We start from the raw sequence: 26,112 nt of genomic DNA, 5'->3' as shown, positions 1-26,112 counted from the left end.
CAATACTCAGCAAGGCTCTTCGTCAAATGGATCTTCGACTTCAAAGAAGGAAGGATTATGTACAATTTGCGGTGGTGACCATAGATGGTATCAATGTCCAAAGAAACCAAATCCGTCTAATTCGAAAAGAAATTCCAACGCGGAAACATCATCGAATTTTGAACAACCAAATTCTGCTAAGGATAAAGGAAAATCTATGGTCAATACGATTCGTGTCTCAGAGGATACGACTATTCTTATGAAGCATGCTCAGTACAATTCTTCAGTTTTGGAGCCTCTCTCAAAGCAAGTTTTGAGCCTTCTTGGAACACTCAATGGTCGCTCCATCAATATTTTGGTGGACAGCGGATGCTCGAATAATTTCGTCAGCACTCAGATAGTTCAACAGATTGGCTTACCAACTCAAAAGACATCTCACTTATATGAAGTGGAACTAGCAGATGGATCAATTTTGACTTGTGATTAGATAGTTCGATAGTTGCAGTTCGATATTCAAACTTATGCAAATCAACTGGACTTTGAAGTCATGCCTTTATCTTATTACGACATGATTCTTGGTCAACATTGGTTATTCCAATATGATCCAACAATTAGCTTTCGAGGACATACTATCAATTTGTTCAAAGATGGACGTGAATTAACTTTACACGGGCTTTCTCATGCGAAAAGAGTGATTCAAGCCTCATGTGTACTAGTCAAGCGACATGATACAGTGGATTATGAAGAGAATATGATTTCCGATACAGATGCAGATATTATTGTTGATGAATTTTTGAATTCATTAACTTCTCCTAAATCAATTGATGAAGACAAAGAGATAGTTGCAAATTCCGAGTCTGAAGACGACTTTGCGTTCTTTGATTCTTTACTGGATGATGATATGCCAATTGCAAGTCATGAAGTGACAGTTCCTAAAGATGATTCTGAAGAATTTTGGGGTTCATTCTTGGAAGATGATTACAGTCTCAAGCCAAAATCCTCTCCAGTGATTACTAAAGTTGAAGTTACCCCATCTGAAGAGTACCTTGAGAAGATTTCCTCTTCCCCAAATATTTCGCAGTTACTGGAAATTTTGAACCAAAAATTTACATCGCATGAAAAATTTTGAAGATCGACCTCTTGTTGCAGTTAACCAGATTATGCCAAAAAAGTCTTTGAGTAATGCAATGACATGGGATTTAGCAGTCAAAGCAAAAAGGTTTCACAAGAAGCAAAGGTTCAAGACAAAGGTTTCCGATAACTCACAGATTGAAGATTTTCAAAGATTCAATGCTTTTCCATAGTTCTATCAACATCAAAAGTCATTTCTTTGACACAAGCTCTCATTTTAAATGGGAGGGAATGTCACGATTGTGACTATGTTAACAACAATACATCTACTCCTAGTTGCAGATACGCGAAGTGCCATGCCAAGGAGGACCCCTGTGCTTGGATGGTCACACCACTTCGCCCAAGAGACGTGCCTCTTCGCCAAAAGCCACACTCCTTCGACGACTGGTCACACCCCTTCGCTTTTTGGTGCGACTCTTCACCCAATGGTTGCAGCTCTTCGCTGAAAGGATGCGTCTTTACGTCTAAAGTCATGTCTCTTCACCAGGAGACATGTCTTTTCATTTATGTCTCTTGGTCTCCTATATAAGGAGCCCTTTGTACCACACATTCAATCAATCAAACACAGAGTCATTTAAGTCTTGTTTCTGAGTTCACTTCAAGTTTCTTAAGTCTTAATCATGAGTTTAAGTACTTAATGAAGGATTAGTATCTAGAATCCTCACGAGTGAGTACTTGAAGGGGGGCAATCTGTCTATGTTGAACCCATGCGCTTGAAACCATGATGTCATCTCTGTTAGGGAATAAAGGCCTAAGTGCCTTGTACTTATTAACTTATAAGTTAAAAGACTTATAAGTGAGGGGGCCCAAGTGTGAATGGCCCCCTAGTCACTTACTCATATACTCAAAGGTCAAGCCCAAAATGAAACAATCGTGACTTTTCCCAAAAACTTCTACGAGCTCTCTCTCTCTCTCTCACGTTTTCTCTCTGCGTGAGCTTCTTCTGCGCCACTCTCCTCTTTCCCTTCACTCTCATTGCATAGAGTAGCAAGTGGGCTCTCTCTCCTGCTCCCCCACACATGGTATCAGAGCTTTAGGGTTTCCAAGAGAGCCATTTTTCGCAACACAGATCAGAATTCTGTTCTTGCTCGCTGCGGGAAGGATATTCAACCGTTTTCGATCAACTCGGTCGCGAAGGGATCCTCTCACCGTGTAGAATCGACCTCCGGTGACTGTTTCCCCAAAATTAGGGTTTCAAAAACTGGCGAACAGCAGCCTATTTCTGCTGAAATTGACCAATTTTGGGGTCAATTTGATGCAATTTCATTAGGGCAAGTCTCACAGGTCAATCTTACAGGTGTTTCCACCAACGAGGTTCTGAAAATTCAGCAAAACAGGTGTTTACAGGTCTGATTTTTGCCCTAAAACAGGGAATTTCAGCAAGCAAATGATGTATACACCTTGTGGAAACATTTGGTAAGGGTTTGGCAGTGAATGTACGCCGTTTTGGGGTGATTTCGCGTGAAATTTGCTCGCTGTTTTTCTGTAACAGCAAGCTGTTTTTTGCCCGATTACGCACATTTGGGCGTGTTTAGGTCGGCAAAACAGGGTTTCAGTGTTTGCAATCACTCACAATGGCTTCTAGCAGTGAAAGTGGCAATTTGTTGCACATTCGCAAGCTTGAAGGGGCCCATAACTTTTCTATATGGAAGAAGCAATGTTATAATGTGATGTTGCAGAAGAAACAAGCGAAACCTATTAAGTTACAGGGTGTGAAACCGGTTGATATGGAGGTTGAAGAATGGAAAGAAGTGGACGAGTTGGCTCGCTCCACGATCATGCTTTCGGTGTCTGACAATTTACTCTTCAATGTAGAGAATGAGCAGACAGCATGGGGCATGTGGAAGCGTTTAGACGAGTTGTATGCACAGCAGAGTGCTGCCAGTAAAGTGTATTGGCTTAAGAAGCTTATGGATCTCTGCATGAAGGAGGGCACGCACATGTCAGTGCACCTCAATGAATTCAATTCTATTTTCAGCCAACTGACAGAGCTGAAATTCACGATTGATGAGGAGTTCAAAGCTACTTTTCTGCTATGCACATTGCCCGAGAGTTGGGATGTATTCCGGACAGCTCTTAGTAACTCAAGTGCGTCACTTAAGTATGCAGATGTAGAGAGTTCTCTCTTGATGGAAGAGATGAACAGGAAGAACACCACAGGTGGGTCTTCTAATGCATTGCACTTGAGAGGCAGGTCTCAACAGAGGGAGAAATCTGACAGTAAGGACAGGGCACGCAGCAAATCTCGTAGGAAAGATGTTGTGTGTCATCATTGTGGAAAGAAAGGGCATTACAAACGGGAATGCTATGAGTGGAAGAAAGAGAAGAACAAGGGTGCTGAAACTGAAGCAAAGGACAAGGGAAATGCCAAGAAGAGCACTGTGTTGATTGAGGAAATCAATGTTGCTAGTAGTTGTGACAGTGACAGCAGCACTGATGTACTCAATGCCTCTTCTGTGGATGCACATACCCTTGCTATGGGTTCTGATGTGGACATGCATACTTGGATTCTTGATTCAGATGCCTCCTTTCATGTAACACCTCATAGGGATTGGTTTACACAGTACTCAGGTGAGGTGCAGGGCACTGTTTATTTGGGAGATAACTATGCATGTGACATTGCAGGTATTGGCAGTGTCCAGTTTTCCTTTGCTGATGGTATGACTTTTGTTTTGCACAAAGTGTGCCATGTGCCACAACTCAAGAAGAGTTTGATTAGTACAGGGCAGCTAGATGATGCAGGCTATCACACCACTTTTGGTGATAGCAAGTGGAAAATTTGTAAAGGGGCCCGGATTGTAGCCAAGGGTTGTAAATCGGACACTTTGTATCCTTTGCATGTATCTAGTGTGCGTGACCATGTTGTCGCCGTAACCGAGCAGCCAAGTGTTTCTTTGTGGCATGGCCGGTTGGGACACATGAGTAAAAGAGGAATGGAAACTCTGTCTCGTTGTGGTTATTTGCCGTGTTTGAGGTATGCTGATTTTTCTCATTGTGAGCACTGTATTTATGGTAAGCACAGTCAAACACCGCACAAAAGGTCTCTTTCTTTGAAGTCTGACAGGTTAGACTTAGTGCATTCCGATGTATGTGAAATGCCACAGTTGTCCTTAGGGGGAACTTAATATTTTCTCGTTTATCAATGATGCTACACGTAAGGTGTGGGTGTATCCAATACGTGCTAAAAGCGATGTTTTGGATACTTTCAAGAAGTTTCTTGCGTTTGTTGAGAATCAAACTGACAAGAAGCTTAGGTCTTTGCGCTCAGACAATGGGGGGGAGTATGTATCAAAAGCATTTATTGACTTTTGTGCTACTAAAGGTATTAAAAGAGAGCTCACGGCTCCTTTTAATCCCTCTCAGAATGGAGTTGCAGAGAGGTTGAACCGGACTATCCAAGAGAAAGTTCGAAGTATGCTGTCACATGCTGCATTACCTCATGGTTTTTGGGCAGAAGCTGTGCAAACAGCTATTCACTTGATTAATCGCTCACCTAGCAAGGCTTTGGGTGGAAAGGTGCCTGAGGAGGTGTGGTCTGGCAAGCCACCCTCATATGCACATTTAAGAGTGTTTGGTTGTGAGGCCTATGTTCACATCCGGAGTGAACTGCGCACCAAACTAGAACCAAAGTCTCATAAATGCATTTTCCTAGGATATGGTGAGGATGGTGAAATGGGGTATAGATTATGGGATCCCGCATTACGGAAAATCATACGCAGCAATGATGTCATCTTCAATGAGAATTGCATACACAAACAGCCCACAAAGGTCGAGGAAGTGCGCCGGGTTGTTTTTCGTGAAGATGTTACATATGGACAGCCAAGAAGGCCCAATGTTCAGCAACCTTTACATGCTGAAAATGGTGCTGAAAATCAGCCATTAGCTGCTGAAAATCAGCCCCAACAAGTTGCCATTGATGCACCACAGGTAGGGGAACAGGTTGATGCTCCTAGACCGCCCGTTGTTGCGATGCAACCGGCTGAACAGCCTGCTGTTTTTGATGGTTTACAGGCTGAAAATCCACCTGTTATGGATCATTGGGTGCGTAGGTCTACTCGGGTGACAAGGCCCCCCGATAGATATGAACCGTCTTTGGACTATGTCATGCTTACTGATTGTGGTGAGCCGTCTTGCTATAAAGAGGCTATGCAACGGGAAGACAGTAAAAAATGGTTCAAAGCAATGGTTTCGGAAATGCAGTCTTTGGAGAAAAACCATACATGGGACTTGGTTGATTTGCCTAAAGGGCATAAGGCTCTGCCATGTAAATGGGTTTACAAGACCAAGGTCACATCTGATGCTTCTTCTAAGTACAAGGCACGTTTGGTTGCTAAAGGGTACAAGCAAAAGCATGGTGTGGATTTTGATGAGATTTTTTCTCCTGTTGTAAAGCTTGCCACATTAGGTCTTGTTTTAGGCCCGGTTGCTTCTGGAGATATGGAGTTAAAGCAAATGGATGTCAAAACAGCGTTTTTGCATGGCGATTTGCTTGAGATGATCTATATGATGCAGCCAGAAGGTTTTGTGTCATAGGGGCAAGAGAAGAAAGTATGTAGACTCTTGAAGAGCTTGTATGGTTTGAAACAGTCTCCCCGTGCATGGTATCACAAGTTTGATACATTCATGAGGTCTCAAGGATACAAAAGAAGTAATTTTGATCACTATTTGTATATCAAAACGGCAAGTGATGGATCTCTTCTATTGCTGATTTTGTATGTTGATGGCATGCTTATTGCGGGTAAAAACGTCACGGAGTTGGATGCATTACAGCAAAGCTTAAAGAATCGCTTTGACATGAAGGATCTTGGTGATGCTAATCATATTTTGGGCATCCGTATCTCTCGAGATAGACCCAACAGGCGTCTGTATCTATCTCAACGAGATTATGTTAATAAGGTGCTACATCGTTTTCATATGGATGGGGGAAAGGCACTTGGTACTCCGCTGCCTCCATATATAAAACTGACTGCACATGACTACCCAAACACAGATGATATGCGGGCTGAAATGGCCAAGATTCCTTATGCATCAGTCGTTGGCAGTTTGATGTATGCTATGGTTGCTACACGTCCGGACATTGCATTTGCGGTGGGAGTGATAAGCAGGTACATGAGCAATCCTGGCAAAAAGCATTGGGAAGCAGTGAAGTGTATCTTGAGATACTTGAAAGGCACTAAAGACTTGTGCATTTGTTTTGGGAAGAGTGAGACATCTGTGCATGGCTTTACAGATGCAGATTTTGCTGGACATCCAGATTGCAGGAAGTCTACCTCTGGATATGTGTTTACATTCACAGGAGGTGCAGTTTCTTGGATTTCTAGACTGCAAAAATGTGTTGCTTTGTCTACCACTGAGGCTGAGTATGTGGCTGCCACTGAGGCATGCAAAGAAGCTTTGTGGCTCATGCGTTTGGTAGAAGAGCTTGGCATTAAGTCACCGGTTCCTGTGCTACACTGTGATAGTCAGAGTGCTATTATGCTTGCAAGGAATCCTGTTTTTCATGCCAAGACAAAGCACATAGAGGTGAAGTATCATTTTATCAGGAGTGTGCTTGATGACAAGAGCATTACACTTGTCAAGGTGCACACAGATGACAATCCTGCAGATCTTTTGACCAAGAGTCTTCCAGCAGAGCGGTTTGCATATTGCCGTCAGATGATGGGTGTTGGATGAGTAAGTGCATGATCAGCTGATGTATCATAGTTAGCTGATTCTTTGATCTCCCAAGGTACATTGCCTTTAGGTGGGAGGTTGTTAGGGAATAAAGGCCTAAGTGCCTTGTACTTATTAACTTATAAGTTAAAAGACTTATAAGTGAGGGGGCCCAAGTGTGAATGGCCCCCTAGTCACTTACTCATATACTCAAAGGTCAAGCCCAAAATGAAACAATCGTGACTTTTCCCAAAAACTTCTACGAGCTCTCTCTCTCTCTCTCACGTTTTCTCTCTGCGTGAGCTTCTTCTGCGCCACTCTCCTCTTCCCCTTCACTCTCATTGCATAGAGTAGCAAGTGGGCTCTCTCTCCTGCTCCCCCACAATCTCCCCATACCAGCATGTTGTATCTCCTTGCATGGCTAACTGTCGAGAGGACTCAAGTGCAAGGCGGGCATATCTGTTTCTAAGAAGTTCCCACATGCGGTGTATGAAGGAGACTGATCTGGTGAGCGCCTCAACCACTAGTTGGGGGGGCAGCTAGCTATGCTCGGACAATGGCATGTGGCACTAAAGCCTTGGCTCTAATGAGCCGTGAGATCGTAGAGACTCGTGGCTTCTCCATATCCCCCCATCCATCAGTGCGACATGTCCTTCCATGATGGTCGAATGAAGGTCCCCAAATCTCAACTCCATAGAGCAATGCAAAAGCCACCAGGGTGTGAAAGAGCCATAGCTTCGTCCGAGGCTCCTGAAACTGAACATGTGAACACATCCTCTCCAATCTACCCAATGCTGCATGGGCTCTGGTCAATCTAGTCTCTGCTGCTCTTCTCAAAGAAAATGCTGGTCCACTAAAAACCACTCCAAGGTAGGTGTAGGCATCTGTATACTCCACCATCTCCTGGCCGTATGTGAATGCGGGCGCTGACCTCCTGATCCACTGTGGGGTGGTATTAAATACCATGACCTTGGTTTTACCAAGGTTGATAGACAAACCACTTTCATGGGCAAACCTATGCAAAGCATCCAAGTGACGTTGCATCCCCTCCAGAGAATCTGAGATCAACACAATATCTAACAATAGTGGAATCCATGTTCCTGCCAATTGTGCACCTCTATCACCATCTCTCTCAATGTAGTCAGAAACCTCATCCACATACATACCAAATAGTGTAGGAGAGAGCGGGCAACCCTGCTTCACCCCAATAGTGGAATGAACCACTGTAGATAAGCCCTCTGTAGTGCATACATGCCCACTATTGTCCTCTATAGCGCCATGACCCCCCAAATGAGCTCTGTCTGTAATTTGCACATCAATCTAGCTTTGGGTACTGTGTCAAATGCTTTTCGGAAGTCCACAAAGCTGCAATAGATCCATCTCCCATGTGATCTGTCCCCCTCAATGATGGCTCTGAGTGTCAAGATATGGTCAAGAGTAGAAAAACCTCTCATGGATCCTGCCTGCCCGATTGCATGTATCCCCTCCCTCTCTGCCCATCTACTCAGCTATTGCTCAAGAATGGATGCGTACAACCGTGCCAATGTGTGTCCGATCATGATAGTGCGATAACTCCGAGGCTCCATAGGGTCTCCTAACTTGAAGATACGTACAAGAGTAGATAGGCTCCAAGCATCAGGCAAGCCCTCACACATGGCACGGTTAAACATAACTGCTAGGAGCTCTGCTAGTAGATCTTTGGCATGCATGAAGTGCTCAGCCACTAAGCCATCATGATCATATGCTCTCCCATTCCTCATCTTGTCAATGGCCTTCTTCACCATCTCAGCGGTGAAAAAAGCACATGTGTGGGGGCATGGATCGGGGGGGTCGGGAAGGGGTGGCTGTCCAAGAACTGTGTTGTCACGTGACACATCCCAACCCTATGTGTCCGTGGACAAGCTACACCATAGCAGGGTTCCCGTTAGTCAAGTCAGTTTAGATTAGCAGTGATCTGGCACTTTTGTGAGTCTATTCGTAGACCGTGCATGCCCAGTCACTTAGCAATAGATACATATCCTCCGGTTGCACCCAGCATGATCATCAGTATTCCCTTCAGAATCCAACGGATTCAGTCAGGGGAATTTTCCAGTGCATTTAGCCTATTTTCCTTTTTTTTGTTATTTTCACTTATTATTTTTAAGTGACTTTCCAACAAAAGTAGGTAGGGCAATTTTGCTAAGTTAATATATAAGCAAACCCAAGTTAGCACTTTCTGGCAGAAGAGGCAGCAGGAGCTTCCCGCTCAACAGGCAACTTCTCACCAGTACCCGCCCTCTCAGCATCCCTAGCGTTTCCAAACCCTAGGCCATCCTCTCATCCTTCCTTGGCGTTTTCTCAGCATCAGCCATCGCCACCAAAGTTTTCCCCTTTCCTGGCGTTTTTAACCATCAGCAACAAACCCAAGCCATAGCGATTTTGACTCAGCAAACTACTAACGCTAGCAGCGTTTTTTCAGCCTTGGAAAACCTGCCCTTTTCCAGCGTTTTCAGCCATCAACTAACGCTAGAAGACCTGCAACCACAGCGGGTTTTCAGCATTGGATAGACTTGCAAGTTCAACGATTTTCAGCCTACTACAGGGACCTAAAAACGCAGCCATAAGGTGCATCATCTCAGCGTTTTTATTCAGCATAGAACCTTCGACAAAACAGAGAATTTCAGCCATACGAATCATCCCCAAAACCACCCAGAACCTCAGCATTTTCCCCCTTTTGCGACAGCAGATAGAAGAAGACCAAAAACAGCCCCAAAGTCATCATCGTCGTCACCAACATAGCCCCCATTTGCAACAGTCCATGCATCATCATTGTACACCTTTGTGCAATCAAAGTTAGACCACTCTCGCCGACGAGAGTGGGGCCTTCGGAGGAGGGTTTTACAACCTCTCGGGTGTCGTATCTCTTCTCTCTCCTTCTCTCAGTCTCATTCACTTGCATGCACAATATCCACTCACTTTGTTCGTGATCATAGCACTCTCCATTAAGACGGAAGGCTCTCTCCTTCCCTAAGAACTAAAAGGAACCTTGAGCAATAAAGATCACTAATCTTGAGAAAATACAACATTCATTCCGCCGCACCTTACATGTGTACAGAGATGACGCGTATTGGCCCCAGGCCTCTGTAGAGGTAAGAAGGGGGAGAGTGCTCTTGAAAGAGCCGCCATGCCTCACGTGAGTCTTGATTCAAGAATAGCTGGTATAGACCCTGCTCTAGACGAGCCAAAAATGCCCTCTTCTTCCGCGGCACTAGGCGTCGGAAGCCAATCTGTGACTGTCTGTGAGTGATGTCCCCCAAAAGCACCTCCCTTTGAAGTCTAGCTCTGGTCTCGCGGCATTCCTCATCCTACCCGCTATTCTGGGGCATGCTCCCAGAATGGCGTCTCTGCTCAAGTTGTGTGTGTGGATATGCCTCTGCTGCTGCATCATGTAACGTCTGTGTCAGTATAGTGGTAAGCTCCTCCAAAGGTCGCCCTGGCTCTTCTGTACACAAGCGTCTGTAGAGCCCATCTATGTATACAGAGTCCGTCTCCCGCGTGAAGGTGTATCGGGCCCAGACTTGTAGGGGTGGCAGTGGATCATGCTATTGTGTCGCTGACCATCTCTTTCCAGTTCAGTGTAGCACACATTCCACGAGTAGCAGCCCATACTCGCTGCACCTTCACGCGGGAGACGGATTCTGTATACATAGACGAGATTCACAGACGCCTATCCACTGAGGAGCCAGGGCGACCTCTGCAGGAGCTTACTACCATACGGACACAGACATTACATGATGCAGCAGCAGAGGCATACCCACACACACAGCCTGAGCAGAGACATCGTTCTGGGAGCATGCTTCAAAACAGCTGGTTTGATGAGGAATGCCATCAGACTAGAGCTAGACTTCAGAGAAAAGTGCTTTTGGGGGACATCACACACAGACAGTCACAAATTGACTTCCGACACCTAGTGCGGCGCAAGAAGAGAGCATTTTTGGCTCGACTAGAGCAGGATCTATACCAGCTATTCTTGAGTCAGGAATTGTGTGAGGCATGGAGGCTCTTTCATGAGCAGTCTCCCCCCCCTACCATTACCTCTATAGAGACCTGGGGTCAGTACGCATCATCTTTGTACACAGTTTCTGGACAACAGCCCCTTCCTGACCCCCCCGCTCCATGCCCACACACATGTGCTTTTTTCACCGCTGAGATGGTGAAGAAGGCCATTGACAAGATGAGGACTGGGAGAGCATATGACCATGATGGCTTAGTGGTTGAGCATTTCATGCATGCCAAAGATCTACTAGCAGAGCTTCTAGCAGTTACGTTTAACCGTGCCATGTGTGAGGGCTTGCCTGATACTTGGAGCCTGTCTACAATCGTACCTATCTTCAAGTCAGGAGACCCTATGGAACCTGGAAATTATCGCACGATCATGATTGGGCACACGTTGGCATGGTTGTACGCATCCATTCTTGAGCAGCAGCTGAGTAGATGTGCAGAGAGGGAGGGAATGCGTGTTGTTGGGCAGGTAAGGTTTAGGAGAGGTTTGTCTACTCTTGACCATATTTTGACACTCAGGGCCATCATCGAGGAAGGCAGATCCCGTGGGAGACGGATCTATTGTCGCTTTGTGGACTTCCGCAAAGCATTTGACACAGTACCCAGAGCTAGATTGATGCGCAGATTACAGGAGATGGGAGTACCCACAGAGCTCATTTGGGGGGATCATGGCACTGTACAGATCAATAGTAGGCCATGTACGCACCTCAGAGGGTCTATCTGTAGGTCATGAGGGCAACAACTTCCCGGGAGGTCACCCATCCCAGTACCGTTCCTGCGCATATGCGCTTAACTGTGACGTTCCACAAATTGGTCTAGCCATCCAGACCCCAAAACCTTAAGGTGTTAGGGACCTCCGGTCTAACCAATTTATGCAAGCCTCATAGATAGACACCACTTTGTCACCACAAGTTGGGCTTACCCCAACAATCGCCCCCTTAAGCCAAACTTGGGACTTTCCTGTCCCCTTGAGTACCAACGTGTTCCGCCTTTTTCTAGGCTCAGAGGTTGAGAGCTTCAACGTGGCCGGGAGCTAGCTCAGAGGTTGAAGTCAACATCAACATGTCCTGTTCCACGGACTCAGAGGTTGGACTTTGAACCATGGCTCTGATACCAGTTGTAGGTCATGAGGGCAACAACTTCCCGGGAGGTCACCCATCCCAGTACTGTTCCTGCGCATATGCGCTTAACTGTGACGTTCCACAAATTGGTCTAGCCATCCAGACCCCAAAACCTTAAGGTGTTAGGGACCTCCGGTCTAACCAATTTATGCAAGCCTCATAGATAGACACCACTTTGTCACCACAAGTTGGGCTTACCCCAACACTATCTACACCGGTTCACTCCACTATTGGGGTGAAGCAGGGATGCCCGCTCTCTCCTACTCTATTTGGTATGTATGTGGATGAGGTTTCTGACTACATTGAGAGAGATGGTGATAGAGGTGCACCGTTGGCAAGGACATTGATTCCGCTATGGTTATATGCTGATGATATTGTGTTGATCTCCGACTCTCCGGAGGGGATGCAACGTCACTTGGATGCTTTGCATAGGTTTACCCATGAGAGTGGCTTGTCTATCAACCTTGGTAAAACCAAGGTCATGGTATTTAATACCACCCCACAGTGGATCAGGAAGTCAGCACCCGCATTCACATATGGCCAAGAGACGGTGGAATATACAAATGCTTACACTTACCTTGGAGTGGTTTTTAGTGGACCAGCATTTTCTGAGGAGAGCAGCAGAGACTAGATTGACCAGAGCCCATTCGGCATTGGGGAGACTGGAGAGGATGTGTTCACAGGTTCAGTTTCAAGAGCCTCGGACAAAGCTCTGGCTCTTTGACACTTTGGTGGCTTCTATATTGCTCTATGGAGCTGAGATATGGGGACCTTCATTGGATCATCACGGGAGAACAGGTCGTACTGATGGATGGGGAGACATGGAGAAGCCTTCGGTTCCATGATCGCGCGGCTCATTAGAGCCAAGGCTCCAGTACCACGTGCCATTATCCGAGCAGAGCTAGCTGCCCCCCCACTAGTAGTTGAGGCGCTCACCAAATCTGTTTCCTTCCTACACCGCTTGTGGAAACTTCCCAGAGACAGACATGCCCACCTTGCACTTGAGTCCTCTCGACGGTTAGCCAGCCAGGAAGACACAGCATGTTGGTATGGGGAGATGACGTCATGGTTCCAGGCACATGGATTCAGTATAGACAGATTTCCCCCCTTCCAGTACTCACTAGATGCACCCTCTCTGACTCTTACATAGTCCGAGACCACCAGGCTCATCTGCCAGGACCTTATCCAGCTAGACATCAGAAGGACATGGGTATAACCAACAAAGGAGCTGGGCACGAAGATGGCTTTCTACAGAGAGCATCTTCTCCAGCTTACGGCGGACGGTTTTGTGACGAGGCCCCGATACATGGACACCCACTTGTCTCATGGGATACGGTGTGCTATTGGCCAGATACGCACATCTTCACACCAACTACGGATCGAGATCGGGAGATACAGCGGAGTGCCGACAGAGGCCAGGACATGCACCTTGTGTGACATGGAGCTTGAGACAGAGTTACACTATACATGCCACTGCCCCGTCTACTACGAGATACGAGGCCGCTTCCACTGCTTGTTTAGAGAGGGCTTTGGACCACTCTCCAAAGTCATGAGGTACGAGGATCAGAGATGCCTGGGTTTGTTTCTGCTCGAGGTGCGCAGACACAGAGAGAGCCTGATGAGAGGAGAGGCTAGCCAGTCTCAGAGACACCCCAAAGGAGACACTGGACACCCAGAGGAGCTACTACCACAGCAGATCTTGTCGCCTCACACCAGAGGTACATTGATCGATCGAGCGACTGAGCTAGGGAGATCGAGACGCCCATGACTGCGGAGGACTACACAGCATCGACGGAGGTTACATCAAAGGATTCGGACCACTTTGGCCCGACATGCACAACACCCGGTCAGACTGTTGTCCATGGAGGAGATTGATGAGATCCGCCAGTGACCGATGCTAGATCTCCTGTGACTTGTGATTTAGCTACCCCCAGCTAGCTGCTTAGTTCACGCCTACCAGTTAAGGATCCCATAGTACTTTCATTTTATCAGTTTATCATTGTCATTTCATTTTGTTACTCTGACTTTGTATCAAATTCACCACATTGTAACGCTCTGGTCTCATAGGTCATTTTGGCCTTTTGAAGATGTTAATATAACATTTCATTCATTTCATTTCTCTCTCTAGCTCTCTCTCTCTTTCTCTCATATAGGTAGGTTTTGCCACTCTAATGGGAAGGCAACAAATTACATGTCCTTGCTACACTTCATAGCAATCCTATACGCAATAGTAACGAAGTCCAATCTCGAATCATCACAAAGTACTGAAATGAGACGATTCATCTTGGATGGAAGGGGCTATAAGCACTAGAATCATTTGATTACCATCAAACTCATGAAATTAACAGGCTTTGTAGAAAGCTATAAGTAATTGTCCATAGGGTGACAACAAGTTGTGATCAATAGTTTGTTATATGCGTGGACCCACGTAAAGATGTTAAAACCACGTATAGAATGCATAAACCTCTTATGCATAATCACTAAAAAAACAGTGCATAGACGTTGATATCATTCTATCGTGAGATTTTCTTGTAGAGAAACCAAAGGGTCATATGCATTTTCTAACAAACAAAGGCAAACCCAATTCCCAAAGGATCTCTTAACCCTCTCCTTGCTCCTTCAATTCTAATGGCTGCAGCAGCAAACTCATCCATAGTAGTGTTAGGTTTAAGAGACTCACAACTTCTGTTGGAAAGCCCTAGGACGAGCCTTGTCAACCCACATCTTTATTATGAAGTCCCCTGGCTCTTTATGGAGTTTAGCCACTAAGGCATTTGTTCTAGTCATGAGCTCTGCAAATGTTTCATCTAGTTGAAGCACAAGGTTGCCAAGCTCATCAAGAACCATCTCTTGAAGGTCCCCTAGTCGGAAGGCCTTTGCTTTAATGCAGCCCAATTTGCAGTCGTTCTCTGCAAACTGACTATACGACTTGTCTGCTAAGCTATCCAAGGCTGAAGGGAATAGCACTAGATACGAATCTTCATGTTTGAGGTCGCAACACAGAGAAACAAATCTTCTGACATGGTCATTTGCACCTTTTGTAGTGAGACCTTGGAAAGTTGAATACTTTATGTTGTCTATAGTGAGATCTTCAGCCATAGGAGTAAGCCTTGCTGGTGGAGAGGGTGAAGGTGAGGCAAAGGTACTAGGTAAGGGATATAGTAGCAGGGACTCCAAGGGTGTATGTGCTTCAGAAAAGAGACCATGAAGAGAAGTTGAGGTAGTGGTGGTGATGGTGGAGTTCGAACAGGCAAGAACGATTGTCGCCACCTCTATATAATTTTAGTGGGCTTCTAAGGGCGGTCTCCCTAATGTCCATGGCTACCTAGAATGTGTCACACATGAGACAAAGCAAGGAGTGGGCAATGGCAGTGGATAGTGACCAGACCAAGGTTGGACTAGAAAAGACTAAGCAAGAACAAGGCTGGACCAAGAGCATGGCTTGCCTAGTCTAAAACCTAGACCAAGACTGAACCAGACCAAGGATAGACCAAGACCAGGGCTAGATTAGACAAAGGCTGGACTCGACCAGAACCACACCACACCTGGAGAGTGACAAGGTTAGACCAAGGACTGTCTTGGTTTAGGTCGAAACTCACTGGTGCTCTGTTCCAGACGATGCTATGGCAAATTGGAACACTTCTCTTGAGACTTTTGTTGAGGTCCTACCGATGATTGCTTGGACTTTGTGCAATGTGTCCATCATTGAAGTGTTCTTGAAGGTAAGCTCTTAAAGCACTTTAAAGGGATTTAAAGTCTGAATGGCTAGTATCCTCAATCCCTCCTTTTACTTAAACTTTTGCACCGGCATATACTGAAACAACCATCCTCTTAACCCACTCTTCGCATGAATAAATTGATCCCTCTTAATGAGATACTGTCAGCATTAGAACTTGTAATGAAATAGAAATCCTAATAATGCTCCTCAATGTTGTCTTTGTAAATATCATTTTTAAGCAAAAAAGTAATCATGTACTCTCCAGGATATTTCATTTTACCAAAAAGGCCAAAAATCATGTACTGTTCCGAAAAAGATGCTTACTTGTACCGCCAGATCACCATCTGCAAGGAGGTCTATAAGAGAAGCATAAACTGGCTGCCTGACATCCCCCTCTATCTGATATTGGAAATAACAATCAAGACTCTAACATCAGGTGTCAATGAATTTCAAAGTAAAGACAGTACAACAGGGTCTACGTAAGCAAAAACTCATAAACCACAAAGAGCAATCTAATGGCACGAGCTTTTGATAAATCGTCAGCAGCTAACACAATATTTTAAAACAAACCTCCTCTCAACAGGCCAATTGGCTCATAAGACCCACAACAAAGTACAGTGGTTGTCAATGGTTTATCATACAGTGCAAACAGACAAAGGAAGAGCTCATACATAGCGATTTATATAGCAAACTCTAAAAGCCATACCAAGTAACACAAATCGCTCAGACACATATTCGTCATTATTCCATTCAAAAAAGCACTTCTGATTGACACTTCGATCGTTTCCTTTACCATTACCTCGAGAAATAGAAAGAACACTTCTAATAGACATTATTCTTTTTTCAAACTTCACTGACATGGACAAGATATTACTGCAAGAACCTTCCCATTAAACCGTATTCTATGCTTCACCAACGATATCTACATATAATCTCCCTCCTTTCCTACCACTGTTGAAGACTATATCAAACTGTGATACTCTTTTTACAGTGCTGCCCATTGCATTGGACTTCCAGGGCCCAACTGTCTGGTAGAAACAGGTATGTTTATTTGCTTTGGACGCTTTTGTAGGACACCAGTTACACAAATTTGAAAAGGACATCATCAGAAATCATAGCACAAAAATCATCAAGTATACACTAAGTTCTGAGTTTGAGAACATGGCTTTGCTGCTTGCTTTGGTGGCTTTTGCAGAATGTCATTTACATCAAGTTTAGAAGGTCCTCATCAGAAATTAAACCATCAGGGAGACACTGTATCGATGAGTTTGAGTTCGATCCTAAGCTGAAGAGTGTAGACCCTCACACAGACACCCTCAGCCTGCAGGTACCCTCACAGATACCCTCAGCTCGCGGGCACCCTTGTGCAGGTACCCACAGGTACCCTCATGCAGGTAAGGTGTGATTGTAAAGAGCATCAGGAGGGAAACATTGAACTTCCCCTTCCTCTCTCCTAGCACCAGATGGAGAAGAGAAAAACTCTTGCTTTGGCGTTAACCTCATCACCCACACCCGACGCCCTACCAGCAGCAAGCAATCAGCATGGGAATCATACCTCACACAATAGACGAAGAAAATGCAGCTGAAGATGGTAGCAATGACAGGACTTAGCCAAGAAAGACACACAAAATTGCAGATTTACAAATGCAATTGCAGGCTATGAAGACAAAGCAGCAAGAAGCACATGAGAGCCCCATGGCAGACATATTCCAACAAGCAATGACAGAAGAATCATTAACACTAGTCCTGTAAGAAATCAGCCACTTTTGTGGCTTTTTGAGACTTTTGTAGAAAATTTCCCAACACTATGTTAGTTACCTAAATCAAAACTGGTTTCAGGGAATTATGACCAACACTCAATACGAGTTGATAAAAAATAGTACATAGTTAAAATGAAGGTCTAAAGGTGTCTTTCCATTGCCATCTTCTACAACTAATTTGTGCGGATGGAGAAATGTTTTCTATTTTCTTATGAAAGTAAATCAAATCATTGTTAAGTAGGCCCGTACTTCTTTGAAAAATCCCTCAATAGGTATGTGATAGATGTACCAAGCCTTTTTAACCCATATACAAAGACTTCCAACCTTTTTTACTTCTCCAAGGTAAGTAGTGAAGTGCAGTTTTACATAAAATTTGCTAATTTTAGAAAAGTAAAGTTTTTTAATTTTGAGCTTTTTATGTAAATTTTGTATTTAGAAACCTTTCTCATATCTTGAACCCATAATTAAGAAGTTTCATGAAATTTTGATGTCATATGCAAAAGTTATGTTTCATTTACTAGAATCCTGATGAGAGCCATTTTTGTGGCTTCAGCCAGTTTTGTGGCTCATTACAAGTCTAGTGTTAAAGGTAACTTCATCTAGCTATGAACACTTTGTTAATGGAGTCCTATCTGTGATGAAAGAGAAGGAAAGGGTGGAGAGTATCAAGAGCGAAAGAAGGATCAGCGACTTGGCTGGGATAGGGAAGACATTGCTGACGACTCAAAACATGACTACATTTTAGAGACAGATATCCTCAAAGCACAACTGAGCAAGGTTGCCGACCTAAGAGAACCCATTGGCATTCTAGTCAAGGGCACACAAGCAAGGGTTATGTACATGGACAAGTTTGACAAGGGAGTAGTAACGAAGCAGACAAAGTCTCTCCACGGGACCAGAATATGGATATCAGATGAGGTGACACCCCTACAATTCAAGAACAGACCAGCAGAAATTGGCTTAAGCGAAAGAAGCAAGAAAGAAGGGCAACTATGCAGTATACACAGGAGGGAAAGCAATCATTGTAGAGTTCCGTACAACACATTCTAGATATCTTCTGCTTTTTGTAGTGAACCCCATTGTAATCATAACTCTTAGGAGTCCTAGGAGTTGCCCCAAAGGTAGCTAGGTTATTTTTATTTTTGGCTTCATACCTATTGATACCCAGAGTGAATGTAAAAGGGATGTATCTGATTTGTCCTGTAGGTCAACTTTGGCCTCCAAAGGACTTTAATAGAATCTTTCTTTCTTTCAATAGATGGGAAATGCAAGAAAATGGCGATAAATTATAAAAGTTATGCAAGCTTGTCCCCTTATATCAACAACAGGCAGCTCAAACTACAGGACTAACGCACTTTCCACTCACATGCAATAAAATATCTTGAACACTAAAAATATTGCAATGGCAGGAATGCCACGTTACTTCCCAAGGCATTCTCAAAGTATCATAAGGACACAACACGCAGTGCCCAACACTGACCATGACAGGTGGGAATTGTGACTCAAAAACTCTAAATGTATTGCACAATACAGACCTTATTCACCCACTGGCCCAAAAGCCAAGCTACCCGCCTTCGAAGAATACGGGCATTCGAATGTCTGTTCCTGAGCTCTCGGACAAGAGTACCCTTGAACCTATGATAAAAAGGATGCAAAAATCTCAAGTCTAAAAACACATTAGATCAATGAACGCAATTTTGCGTAAAAGTTAGGGAGCACCACATACTACCAAGATTCAAAATCAATAGAGTGATGAAGATCAAAATTTGCAACCCCAACAGCATTGTACGCCGCTTCTTTCAGTAACAGTTTCTGCGTAATTTCAATCTCTCTATCCTCTCCTGCAGGAGGGCAATCCTCAGATGCCTGCTTTAGGATCTGAACAACAAGTGGAGCCAATATCTGCACATGCATGCAAACAAGCATAAGTGCAGAAAGAAAGCACATACACAAACCTTAAAACAAGTGCATCCCCAAGACTCCACCCTGAAAAACTGTCTAATCAACTCCCTGTCAAAGTGCCATAAAAACCGTGAGGAGTATGGTGTCCATGCAAGTGAAACAAGCACATAAACAACTGATTGCATAACTTATGCCAGTTACAAGACACATGAGGACCATTTGGTAATCTATCACAACAAAAGAAAACAAAGGCAATGACACAACAGAAACTAGATAGCACTGTGTACAAACCAAGATTAAGGTCCTGATAAATCAACCAAAATACCATGCTAGAGATCATAAATCTGCTGTAAATGTATGCATATGACATTTGGCTTTCTTTCCTTAAAAACCTGGTATCAAAAAAAAAAAGAAACAGAATGTATGCTAATGCTAACCCATAAAACAGTTACCTCCCGGTATTTTTCAAAAAGAATGAGGTACAATGATTCAGCACACGGCCGTAGTTTGTCTTTCCACTGAACCATATCATGTTCATGATAATAAGCTTCGGCATCATTATTCCATTCCTCGAGGTCGGTGGCAGTCAGCATGAAGTACCTAAAAAATAAAAGGAGGCCTGTACAATTCTCAGAATGCTGGAAGATCACAAACCCAGCCACAAGCATGCCCGTGCATACAATCTACAGATCAAAATCCCTACACAATCATAACATCTCAAAAAAGCTTCAAGATTCCACTATTAACCTTCGAACTAGAACTTCGCAAAGCAAGAGGACCCGCTGATTATCGAGAAGGGACTTTAAAATTGCTTCTGCATTCCTTCCCAAAGTTTCCTTCATCTCTTGAAGGGTGGTAGTTGTTGAGCCTACAACCCGACCAATGCCACTAACCGAATACTCTTTACATTGAACAACTGTCTGGATGAAAATCATGCTTTGTATCAAGAGTTGATCAAAAGAATCCACAGATGTCTGTGGCTCCGCAATCATCCGATAAGAGAATTCCAGGACGGGAGGAAGAATGGAGTCATCGCTGAAGGTATACGGATGTACACTTTGGAGGTCGACAAGAGACTTCAGCATCTTCAAACATGATTTCTCAAAAAAGATTCGAAGAAAATGGCCTTGAGGTAAAGCAAATCCTGCATTGTGCAATAATTAGTCTGTAATAAGCAACCCCTTACTAAAGCAGTTTTAATACAAGCAGAAGCCTCACTATAAATTTACGTACTGTAACTCAAAAAAACTCGGATTTGCTGGAGGAAATGAGGACAAACTTGCTTAACAGCAGGTACCTCCTGCCTTACCAGAAAAAAGTTATATTACTGAGTGTTTCAACACATCGATTAGGTGCCTAATGCAATCATGTAAACACGTAATAAACTTCTGTCATGAATTCATATTTAAAATGCATAACAAGATGTATGAACTACATTAACATGTCAACTTGATGTGCAAACTAAGTCCAAATAGCAGAAATTTGCTGCTCTTTTTATGTGCCTATAAGAACCCAAAAAAAGCCCAGAATCACTGTTTCCAATCAACCAAAAAAGCATGAGACTTGAATCATCTTTTACCTGAACAGACCTAGCATCACTTGGAAAGCCAAATCTTAACATCCTATGCAGGACCTTAAGACAAAGAAGCCAGCGTTCGCATCTTAAATCCAACAATTGCCTACTCTCAAATGAAAGAAATCCACTTTCTGGATTGGTAAAAATGGTTGAAAATTCATTCAAGAGCGCTCGTGTGTCTTCTTGCCAGTGGTGCCATGCATAGTCAAAAAGTTGAGAGGTGACCTGCACATGCACACAACTGTTAGTCCCATGCAGAAACATTTTGGTGAAACCTTCAATAAAGCATACGACACAGGACACGGGAGAGCAGGTGAACTGTGAGGCAAGCCTGCTCCTTACAATGGCACTACCCTTTCCTCATCATCTATGGCCCATTCCTCCTCTTGCCCTTTCTTATCGATTCACACAGTTACACCTTGATGAATCCAGAAGGGAACTGCAAGTATAGCCTCATGAAAGCCATCCTGCAGTAATGCTACAAATACGGTTATAACCTCATAAGCTCCTGCCATATTTCAATCCACCTTAACATAAGTAGAAGAAAGCTGAGTGTGTAAGCCACAATCTCTTCCATCCTCCTTGGCAGACTCTCCTTGCCCCACTACATGAGAGTCCAAGACAGTTGAGGCAATACAATTCTTCGTCTCCGCTCTCTCTTTACCACAACAGACTGATATAAGGTAAAATAAGGCAACGCAAATTTGCAACCTCCTCTCAACTCCCACTGTGTCACCTCGATTTGAGCCTCCGTTCAATATGCGGAAGCTAGCTTCCCTTAATAAGTGGCCATAATTTGTCTGCCACCTCCCTGAAGTAAACAGTAAAGACTAAGCCATAATGAATCTGCCTCTCAGTACTCCCATAACCATTAACCTCAACCCAGAGTCTCAACTTACTGAGACATCAATAAACCAATTTGTTGACTTACCCTTAGGCCAGCTGCCCTAAGGTTCACCAGTCGTGCTGAAGCTTACCTAGCTAAACATCTAGCACAGAAGGTGGAAATATACTCATTGTTCGGTATGTATTTTGTATGTTAGGTATGCAGTACTCGACCGTACGAGATTTACGTTGTTTATGCTTGTAATATACATAGAATTAGTTATGCTTTTGTATTATTTACAAGACACAAACAGCCAAACCCATTATATATCGTTTAAGAAAACATGCATTAAAAAAAAAAGGAATCATAGTAAGCTCTTAATTTTATTCGTGAAATCTTTAGCAAAGACATCACTGAAACAACAAAAGGCACCTATATATCATAATCTCAACAAAACATAAGAGAAAATGATGACTGTATGTCAATGATAATCACAGTTTATGAATGACAACCTACTCTCAACCAAACAAAGAGTATCCTCTCATGGAATCCTAAGTTAAAAAGAGGGGTTTTGTGTAACAAACTTGGACACCCCAAGTCAAGATTCTACCACGACACAACAGACTCACTTAAAACAGTTCACAAAAGAAGACACGGCCCGGCGTAGTTCCGTGCCAAGAAGTATTGGCCCCAAAGACTGGCACCCCTTTCGGTATTTCTTTTTATATTAATTTGTGTGCAAAGTACAAAGAGAGCCCGCGGGTGCTCACTTTCAGACTCTGCGTCCAGATGCTCTGAAGAGTGAGTCCCTGTGTTTATTTATTCTTACAAGGGATGCCCCAAAAGCAGAGCCGCAAAAGCTTTTAAAATTAAAAGCAGAAGTTTCCAAAAGCAACTGGTCTTCCAAAATTGCCAAAAGCTGTCAGCATAATTTCCGGCAGATCCGTACGGTAATCAGCACGATTTGCGGAGATCCGTACAGTCACCGTATTTTGCGGAAATCCATACGCCAGCCACGTCAACAGCGCTTTGCTTTATTTCTTTGTGTCCCCGGGGTCCCTCGTCACTTGGCCATAAGTTGGGACAACTTATAGGGTTGCCACATCACCAGTTTGTGACATACCCCCCTCTTGAAAGAATTGTAATCGCCCTCAATTACGCCTGCAAAACAGACAGAGGCCATAAATTTTCTTAGTAGACACTGACTGCTAGTACCGACACACTAGACACAACACATCTAGCACTTGTACAAATCGACAGTCACATCACCGGACATCACAGGCCATCACTTGACATCACATACAAATTCATTCCAAATCTCAGACCATGATTAATCAGCAATGTATTTAGTAATCGCATCTAGATTGAGTCAGGACCTCACAGATGCCCGATTAACTAATCCTTATTGCAATCATGTCTATAAAGATTTATGAGGCCGAAATGCTACAGTCATTTGTCTTCACTTCCTGCACTCAAACAAGTCAAGTACAAATCAATCATATTCAGATTCGGGAATTCCTGTCATAAAGTCAATCAGTAGAATACTATTCAGCCTTTTACTATCCCTGAAACCCAAAAGGGACATCAGTGACTCTATTCAAAATCAAGGTAATCCGTTGACAAAGGAGCGGAGTGACTCCCCTCTTGTGCAAACCCGCTGCACTAGATTCACCCATGCTGAAATCGGGGTTCTATCGAAGTAGACTATGCTAAACCGAATGCTTCAAGGTAAAGTTCCAAAATCTGAGGAGTATCTGCTAGGTCCTCCTCCTCCATCCACTTCGCATCCAATGCAGGATAGTTCTTGAACTTAACCAAGAACCGCCTAATCACTTAACCTTTAATCTTTCTGTCCTTGTGTACCAATATCTGTTCTGGAACGAGTATCCTCCACTTTGGGTTGCTCATTTGGCTCCCCATCATCGGGCACATTGCCTTTAAAAGGCTTCAATAGACTCACATGAAAAGCATTGTGAATCTTTCAAGTATCAAACAGCTTCAGTCTAAAGGAGATATCATTTATCTTATCTTTTATCTGTAAAGGGCCATAATACCTCATGCCAAGCTTTGGAAAAAGCCGCTCCTTTCCTCTTCATTTTCTTAGGCGTGCCTTCTCAAAACGTAAGAGCACCCAATCGTCCTCCTTTAATTTCAAATCACGACGATGTGGATGTGCTGCCTTCTTATGTCTTTCTTAAGATTTCTCTAAAGCCTTCCGGACCTTGGCAAAAGCAGTGTCCAAGTCGGCTTCAAAAATCTTCTCCTCGGTCTGGAGAATACTCTAATCTAACAATTGATTCCCTTTTTCCTTTCTTTCCTTGTGCCTTGGGACCTGCGGGTAGCGTCTTTCGCTTCCCTGTCCATTGACACATCAAAGTCAATCATCGAAACCCTAAGACGCACTATCATCTGATTCTTCTTTCTATCGAATCCTTTGATGAACTTGCATCTGGTTTCCTTAGTTCGTCGGAACCCTCTGATTCGCCAGAATCCTATGATGAGCTATCATCTGGTTCCCTTGATTCATTCTCTTCACTGGAAGACTCTTGCCTTTTTTATACTATCTTGCCCGTCACATAAGTCAATGAGCCGGCACGCATTCCAAATCATTGCTTAGTCATGTCCCATGGAGTCAGACTTCTAGTTTAAAGCATAGTCTTGAATCTCTCTTAGCAAATCATAGCAAAACCGCTCAATCTGGTCTTTCAAAAGAATCTTCAAAAAGTATCCCAAAATCTCTAGCCGTAGTCATCCAATGTATCTTTCTCAATCATTTTCAAGTGATGCAAAGGCATGATGACATCTCTTGCATATTCATCGTTCTTTTCAAGTAAGATGCCGTCTTTCGCTCCCTGGAATGTTTTGAGAACCACGCTCCAGAGAAGGCGACGTCAAACTGTTGTTCGACTCAAGGGCTCGATGGGTGTCCTAGCCTGACTTCATTCCTTGAACTCCTTGGTTTTCTTGTTAATCTGGTCATTGTCAAAAGAGGACGACCTCTCCTCCTTTTAAACGGCTAGATGGCCTTCCATGCCGTCTAGACTTCGTTTCAAAAATCTTCTTCAAAAGAATCTTGTCTTGGGTGCTTAGAAATTGAAGAAGCTTCTTAGCACCCTCGAACACTTCAAATGGCGTCTTTCCCATGTGTCGTTGTAGGCAAACTCCACCAAGGGCAAATACTTTTCCCATTTAGTCTTCTAATCCAAACAAGAAGACTTCAACAAATTCAAAACCATTGAATTGGCTATTTCCAAATTGCCCATCTGTCTGCGGGTGGAACGAGAACGAGAACTGCAACCACGTCCAATGTTCTCCTAGATTGCCATCCAAAACAACTAGTAGATCGGAGATCTTTGTCCGAAACAATGGGCTCAGACATGCCATATATTCAAACAGTTTTGCCAAAGGATCGAGCTTAACTGTCTTCTTTACTGCAAAGCAGTGAGCCTGCTTACTAAATCTGTTGATGATCGTCCAAAGGCCATCATGCCCACTCTGTGTCTTCGGGAGATCAAAGATGAAATCCATCGCAATACTTTCCCGGGGGGGGGGATGGGTAAAGGCTGTAACAATCCCTATGCCTTATGCCTGTCAAACTTGACCTTCTAGCATACTAAACAACTGCGTACAAAGTCGTCCACATCTTTCTTGAGTCTCGGCCAAAAGAAGTAATGGTCCACACCTTTCAAGGTGGTGTCGATGCCGCGGTGACCCATAAAAGGTGGACAATGGCACTCAGTCAAAACCTTTTCCCTCAACGGCTGTGTGAAGGCTCAACATCGTTTTCTTCATCAAGTAGCCATCCTGTATGGAACATCCCGCTACTTTCTCACCATTATGTATTCGAGTGAATACATCGGAAAAATCCAGATCTGTGGCATACTGATCGACCATGTCCTCGAAGCTTCTGTGATGTATCGCGAAAATAGCCAAGACAAACGGCTTCCGAGACAAAGCATCTACCACCAAGTTTTTTTTTCTATCCCTGAACATGGATAATTTGGAAGTGAAACTGTGATAAGATGTTAGCCCACCGCATCTTCTTTTCCGAAAGCTGCTTCTGTGACAAGAAGTAGCGTAAAATCTGATGATCAGTTAAGACCATAAAATTGGCTCCGAGTAGGTAATATCGCCGCTAAGTAAGAGCATGGATCACCCCCAAAAGCTCTCTCATAAATTTGTGTTGTCAATTCTGGCCTTGAAAACAATCAACTTTCATAGGCAATCACATGGCCTTCTTGCATTAAGACCGCTCCCAAACTACAACCACAAGCATCACAATATACTTCGAATGACTTTTGCAAGTCCGACAAAGTCAACACTGGTCCAGTAGTCAGATTTTCTTCAAGTGTCTGAAGGCAATCACCTCTGTCGAGGACCACGAGAAAGGGACTCCTTTCTGAGTC

At 43.9% G+C, this 26,112-nt stretch overlaps 1 protein-coding gene across 1 annotated transcript in view; it reads right to left on the bottom strand.

Moving 5' to 3' along the window:
• The window catches only part of LOC147455173 (ARM repeat superfamily protein), a 98,040-nt gene that overhangs the window by 49,288 nt on the left and 22,640 nt on the right, over positions 1-26,112 (bottom strand). The window contains exons 6-12 of the mRNA XM_086514008.1: positions 20,884-21,105; positions 20,538-20,604; positions 20,052-20,448; positions 19,757-19,904; positions 19,132-19,304; positions 18,938-19,037; positions 15,967-16,041 (exon numbers count right to left, since the gene is read on the bottom strand). Of these exons, the coding sequence (XP_086370134.1) occupies positions 15,967-16,041; positions 18,938-19,037; positions 19,132-19,304; positions 19,757-19,904; positions 20,052-20,448; positions 20,538-20,604; positions 20,884-21,105 (1,182 nt within the window). The remainder of the gene's footprint in view (positions 1-15,966; positions 16,042-18,937; positions 19,038-19,131; positions 19,305-19,756; positions 19,905-20,051; positions 20,449-20,537; positions 20,605-20,883; positions 21,106-26,112) is intronic.

The sequence above is a fragment of the Adiantum capillus-veneris genome, chromosome 6 (assembly GCF_014529385.1).
Source record: "Adiantum capillus-veneris isolate H3 chromosome 6, ASM1452938v2, whole genome shotgun sequence".
Classification (NCBI taxonomy): domain Eukaryota; kingdom Viridiplantae; phylum Streptophyta; class Polypodiopsida; order Polypodiales; family Pteridaceae; genus Adiantum; species Adiantum capillus-veneris.
The sequence above is the reverse complement of the archived record's forward strand: the minus strand, read 5'-3'. Positions and strand labels throughout refer to the sequence as shown.